The sequence below is a fragment of the Mandrillus leucophaeus genome, unplaced genomic scaffold, assembly GCF_000951045.1.
Source record: "Mandrillus leucophaeus isolate KB7577 unplaced genomic scaffold, Mleu.le_1.0 Scaffold90, whole genome shotgun sequence".
Lineage (NCBI taxonomy): Eukaryota > Metazoa > Chordata > Mammalia > Primates > Cercopithecidae > Mandrillus > Mandrillus leucophaeus.
This window is the reverse complement of record NW_012109808.1, coordinates 2,415,694-2,422,699: the sequence shown is the minus strand read 5'-3', so window position 1 is coordinate 2,422,699 and position 7,006 is coordinate 2,415,694. Positions and strand designations below refer to the sequence as shown.

The window sequence follows — 7,006 nt, the reverse complement described above, 5'->3', positions numbered from 1 at the left end:
ATAAGGAAAGGATCCAGTTTCAGCTTTCTACTTATGGCTAGCCAATTTTCCCAGCACCATTTATTAAATAGGGAATCCTTTCCCCGTTTCTTGTTTTTGTCAGGTTTGTCAAAGATCAGATGGCTGTAGATGTGTGGTATTACTTCTGAGGACTCTGTTCTGGTCCATTGGCCTATATCTCTGTTTTGGTACCAGTACCATACTGTTTTGGTTTTTGTGGCCTTGTAGTATAGTTTGAAGTCAGGTAGCATGATCCCTCCAGCTTTAAAACATAGACAAAGCAAAGGTAAAAAAGTTATTTGCCTCTTATTACCAGGATGAGTGACATTTACTTGGTGTAAACCATTTGAAATTCATTTTGTCTCTCATAGCTTATTGAAAATACTTTTTTAATTAGTATAGTAGGATATGCCTTTTTTTACACTGGAAAGAAAGAAGGGATACTTTCTAGCCTTCAGAGCAGGGTTGCCCATAATAATAATAGCAGCTGTCATCTCTTGGACTCTTATTACCTAAAGTGATAGGCACCATAATGAATCCTTTACATGTATTATCTCAGTCATTCTTTGCAAACAACGCAATGCAATAAGGACTGTTATTCCTATTTGGAGATAAGGAAGTTATCGCTAAGTAATCTTAAGAGATTAAATAATTTGCTCCAAGCACACAGCTAATAAGTGGTAGGATTTGCATCAAATGTTCTGACTCCAGAACCTAGACCCTTCATCACCAAGCTCTGCTACCCAATTAAATTCTCCATGTGAAAGCGACTTGTGGAAGTTGACATGGGCTCATACCTACTGTGTATGGTTTTAGGCTTAGTCCTGGACCTCTGGTGTTCTCATATACATCTTATGCAGCATTCTTATGCATACCCTTGAATTCAACTATTATCTGTGTACTGGAGAATTTTTTTTTTTTTTTATCTATGACTGAAACATGTCTAAAACATTTTCACTTGTGATTTTTTTTGTTTTTGCTGTTGTTTTTTGTGGGGTTTTTTGTTTGTTTGTTGTTTGTTTGTTTGTTTAGTAGCCACCTTGAATATAGCAGTACCTACCCAGTAACCTACTCCTCCTTTAGAATTCTGTATCTTAGTAAGGGCAACCATGTATGTACCCCTAAAGCATCTGGGTGTCTTCCTTGACTCAACTTTCCTCTTATCCACACATCTAGAAAGTGGTACCATATCTATCTCCTTAACATCACTTGAGTACATCCACATCTTCCATTCCATTCCCCTCTCTGGGCTACCAATGCCTCTCAGACTACTGTTACAACCTTTAAACTGGTCACCTTACATCCAGCCTTACTTTTTACATACTTTCCACTCTTCTAATAAAGTGTGAGCATGTCACTCCTATGCAAAACTTTTCAGTGAGTTTCCGTTGTTCTCAGGATAAAAGTTCGAACTCCTTATTAAGACTTGTAAGGTTTTCCCCAGTCTGGCTTCCTCGTGCTGCTTTAGCCTCTTCTCTTGTCCACTTTGCCACTCATTGATTTTTGTTACCTTAGCACCTGTTAGAGTACTCCTACCCGCCCCACCCCCGAGCCTTTCATTCACTGCTAGTCCTGCACGCCCTTGAGGTTCAGTTGAAACCTCAGTTCCTGAGAGGGGAGGCTTTCCTTTCCATAGCATCCATCACACATTTGCTTAATATCTCCCTTCCTGGCTAGGCAGTAAGTTGTGTGTAGCAGAGACCTCTGATCCACCTCATTTCTAGCACCTAGCATGATTTCCGACACCTAAGAGATACTCAGAAATAATTTATAGAATAAATTACAGATGCAGTCTCTACCCTTTACAAGCTCAAAGTCCAGTGAGAACCAGAGTATGGTAAAGAAGTAACTTCCATACATGGGATAAGTACTGTAATAAAATGCCACAGGATTGCAGAGGAGTGTGTGAGTGGTTAACTTTGCCTTGGGGGGAGCATTTTCCCTATATAACTCCGTATTACTGAAGAAATTGACTTCTGGCATTCAGAAACAAGGAGAGCTTTGCTGAGCAGTAGAATTGATTCACTTGCATTTTGCCTATTTTTTGTGCTTACTTTTTGGGCATGAGTTTTACAGTAGACTTTTAATATTCTAAGGTTATATATCAGGAACTTCAGAAAGTCTAACCTAGACACAGATGCTAAGTAATCAGCTAGCCATGCTCACTAAATTAACTAAACCAAGTCCTCCCTAATCAAAATCTTTGCTAGCCCTTTTATGTTCCCGATTACAAATCAGGCATCATGAATCTTTGCTTCAAATTCTAACAGCCAAAATTGATGTCATTGAATCCATGAATACCAGAGGTGTTGTTCATGTTGAGATTTTTATTTCTTGTCATTCCAGCTTTGACCGCCATTGAAGGCACAGCACATGGGGAGCCCTGCCACTTCCCTTTTCTTTTCCTGGATAAGGAATATGATGAATGTACATCAGATGGGAGGGAAGATGGCAGACTGTGGTGTGCTACAACCTATGACTACAAAGCAGATGAAAAGTGGGGCTTTTGTGAAAGTAAGTATTGCTCAGTAGGAGGCAGATCTGCATTGCTTTATGTCTAGGGCAATGTTTTTAAGGCCTTTTTCTAGTCATTCTTTTCCACATTGGTCAGAAATGGCCAGCATTGCTAATGTCATTATAGCCTTAAAGAGTGGACTTAAGAGTGGGAAGCATATGGTGTATTTAGTTTCAGGCTGTGTCATTCAAGTCACAATCACATTTTTTTTGGAGATGGTTTTCCATTGGTATACACAGGTTGTTTTGTTAAACCCTTCAGGCTGGTAAATTAACATAAAACTTTTGGGGGACAGTAAAGGAAACTGGGCCATAATGGAGAAGATTAATAGTGATTAGAAGAAAAATAAATAACTTTTAAAAAATACTTAGAGTGAAATATGCTATGCCAGGGTAACATTTGACAAATACAGTATATTTAACCATCTTTAGTGTTAATGTCATTATAAAGATGCTGACCTCTAAGGAAAGCTATGTTCAGGAAAAACTTTCTAACTATGAAAAAACAACAGAAAATCTTGAACATAACCCATTAAATACCAATTTTTTTTAAAAAAAAGGGCTTTTTCAGAGTATTTGGGCAATCCTAAAAGAGGAAGTACATCAAATATAGTCCATCTTTAGATGTAGGCCAGTGTGACTGGGTACTCCAGTTAATGCACCAGAATTTTTTTATATTATAAGAAGAATTTGCTTCTGTTTCTATAAATACTGGTTCTAATGAAATATGTTTCTTTTGATGAGTTCTTACAGTAGCAAAATAACTTTTGAAAAATCTTTAACAGTTCTGTGATTTTCAGTGTTATATGATTTTGAAAAATTGGTGAACTTGAACATTAAATCAGTTTCTATATTTAATAAAAATCAATTTTTTACTAATTTGTATTATATACTTAATCAAATATTTTATCCTCATAAAGATATACAGTATTTCCAATAGAGCTAAAGTGTCCTTTGGATATAACAGCATTTTTCTGACTACTGTGTTCTAATGTCCAGACCTTATTTTAGCTGACCTTGGCATGTTGTATTAGTCCATTCTCACACTGCTATAAGGAAATACCTGAGACTGGGAAATTTATTAAGAAAGGAGGCTTAATTGGCTCACGGTTCTGCAAGCTGTACAGGAAACATGATGCTGGCATCTGCTTGGCTTCTGGGGAGGCCTTGGGAAACTTCCATGTGAGATGCAGCCATCTCATATGGTGGGAGCAGGAGCGAGAGAGATGGTGAGGAGCAAGGTGCCACATACTTTTAAATGGCCAGATCTCATGAGAACTTACTATCACAAGAACAGCACCAAGGGGATGGTGCTAAACCATTCATGAGAAACCATCCCTCTCACCAGGCCCCACCTCCAACACTGGGGATTACAGTTCAGTGTGAGATTTGGTGGGGACACTGATCCAAACCGTATCACATATAATCTGAAATTTTAGTTGAATTATATTTTTAAAAGTTAGCATTTCTAACGGAAAAGTACCCTCTAAGAGTAGCTTGGTATTGGTATTTCTATAAGAAAGTGATTTCAATGAATTATATATATATATTTTTTTTAAGTTTTGTCTTGTGTCATGTAAAGGCCACACATAAGTGTTTTTAGAATCGTATTTGAGAATAGTGAAAGATCATTCATTACGTTTGTATGACTGCCCAAAAGAAAGAATAAATACTTATGGTTGATAATTGGTGTAGAATTAAAATCCATTTAAATGCATCTGACATTTTGTTTTTAGCTGAAGAAGAGGCTGCTAAGAGACGGCAGATGCAGGAAGCAGAAATGATGTATCAAACTGGAATGAAAATCCTTAATGGAAGCAATAAGAAAAGCCAAAAAAGAGAGTAGGTAGCACTGCTAAGTCCACTTTTCCCCCAAGACAGGCCATTACTGAGACAAATAGCAACTACATTATTTAAAAAATGGACTACCAGAGACACAGAAGATTTTTTTAAGTTCCATTACAAGAAAACGTAATATGACTTGCGGGCATTAGTAGCATTGCTTTTACCACACTTTAGTTTGTTAAGGTAAAATTGTTACACGTACTGATTACAGTAACAGTGAGTAAAATGGCAATGATTGACTCAAGTTGTAGTAGTTTCTAAGAACCAAGAATGCATATACTATTTATAATTCAAAATGACATAAAACAAAAAGAATTGTTGTCAAGTACTTTTTTTGGTTTTGCTTTGTAATTTTTGACTGGAATTTAGGAATTTGTGCTTGGAAAAAAAAACAACAAGTGATTATCTCGTAACATCTTATGTCCTTTTAATTTCAGCTGACATTTTTACAGTCTGCAAAGATTTAAAAAGAAAATTGCAACGGTTATTTTTAGATAATATACTGGACACCATCATATTGTAATCTCTTAGTGCAAATCTGGTTAACTTTTTTTAATAGAAGTTTTTAGAATTACTGTTAGTATAATTAGACTATTTCAGGATATTAGGATAACAGGGAGAACTGGTACCTCATATGAAAAACAAAATAGCCAGCCAATCTGGGCAACATTGTGCAACCCTGTCTCTAAAAAAATAATTAAAAATTAGCCAGGCATGATGGTGCACACTGTGGTCCCGCTGCTTGGGAGGCTGAGGTGGGAGGATCACTTGATCTTAGAAGGTAGAGAGGCTGCAGTGTGCTGTGATTGCCTGGGCAACAGAGGAAGACCGTGTCTCAAAAAAAAAATTTTTTTAATAAAAAAGCAGGATGTTTTTTACATATATAAGTAACATGACCAAATAGAAATAAGATTTATCAGAGGGGGTGGCTGGGCGTGGTGGCTCATGACTGTAATCCCAGCACTTTGGGAGGCTGAGGTGGCCAGGAGTTTGAAACTAGCCCGACCAACATGGTGAAACCCCATCTCTACTAAAAATACAAAATTAGACAGGTGCAGTGGCACACGCCTATAATCCCAGCTACTGAGGAGGCTGAGGCAGGAGAATTGCTTGAACCCAGGAGGTGGAGGTTGCAGTGAACCGAGATTATGCCATTGCACTCCAGCCGGGCAACAAGAGTGAAACTCTGTATCTCAAAAGGTTATCAAAGGGGTTTTGTAACATAAGGAAATTATGCTGCATTTTAGTAGATTAAAAAAACTTAATGGCAGTTTCAGAACATTACTAATTTGGTTTTTAATTGTTTACATTTAAAGAGCTTATCGGTATCTTCAGAAGGCAGCGGGCATGAACCATACCAAAGCCCTGGAGAGAGTGTCATATGCTCTTTTATTTGGTGATTACTTGCCACAGAATATCCAGGCAGCGAGAGAGATGTTTGAGAAGCTGACTGAGGAAGGCTCTCCCAAGGGACAGACTGTAAGTACATTCTCAGTGAAGAATCTCTCTGCATGTAGCACTTGTTCATTTTAAAAGCAATTTACTCTTTTATGTCCTGACTTCTTTTAAAAAGTCAGACTGGAAGATGAAGTATCTTTAAATACTGATTTTGTGGCTAACCATTTTATCAGTCTTCTTGGATAGTCTTTTTCCTTAGTCTGGGAACATTTATAGTCAGTGAAGACATTTTTGCAGTTGTGCCTTGCCGCAATTACATTTGTAGTTTTCCAAATTAGATCTGTAGAGAATGAAATATGAAGCGAATTATTTTTTATCTGAAATTACTCACCATTGCATTTTTCCAAAGTTCAGATGTTGCAGCTCATGTTAATCTTGGGTTTTTTTTTAAAAAGTATTTTATTACAGAAGCAGTACATGTCCATTATAGGAAACTAGAAATACAAACTAACAAAACTAAGAAGTACACATCACATATGTACCACCCAAATATGAGTAATAATATATTAGTGCATGCATATCCTTCTATAATAGATCTTTCTCTTTGTGTATATATATACATGATATTTTTATTAAAATGAGATATCACTGTCTATTGTTCTAGAACTTCACCTTTTCATCCCAGCACATTTTAAGTCACATAATATCCACACTATGTTCATATGATGTTGAACCCAAAAATTTTCTTTATACCTGTTTTGTCCAAACCAGTATTCAGTCCAGGACTCGACCTTTCATTTTGTTGTTATCTAGTATACCCCAGTGCCTTTTTTGTCTGTATTAGAGATAGGGCCAGTTTTTCTGCAGAATATCCTACCTCAGTTTGTTTTTTCATGGTGGCTTTTAGTTTGTTTCTTCATCACCTGTATTTCCTGTCAATAGGATGTCACAGCTAAAAGCTGATGAACACAAGTAAAATATTTTTGGCCAGACTACATTACAAGGGATGTGCTGTATTCTACATTGTATCACATCAGTTGATAAAATATCTGGTTGTTTCCCCATTAATAATGCTAAGATTGACACCTGGATTTAGGGGACCATCATATTTATTTAAAATTCCTTCAATAATTCAAGTTTATTCAAGCTGTGAGACTTGCTTAAAGATTAATGAAATATCTAATCACGAGGAAAGTCTGTTTTCAAACTATATGACCAATAACAGGAGTCATAGCAATTGTTTTCTTAA

The 7,006-nt window shown here is 36.7% G+C and overlaps 1 protein-coding gene across 1 annotated transcript in view; it reads left to right on the top strand.

Moving 5' to 3' along the window:
- SEL1L (sel-1 suppressor of lin-12-like (C. elegans)) overlaps positions 1–7,006 on the top strand; it is a 71,001-nt gene that overhangs the window by 36,165 nt on the left and 27,830 nt on the right. Inside the window, exons 4-6 of the mRNA XM_011969706.1 lie at positions 2,347–2,514; positions 4,251–4,356; positions 5,676–5,838. Of these exons, the coding sequence (XP_011825096.1) occupies positions 2,347–2,514; positions 4,251–4,356; positions 5,676–5,838 (437 nt within the window). The remainder of the gene's footprint in view (positions 1–2,346; positions 2,515–4,250; positions 4,357–5,675; positions 5,839–7,006) is intronic.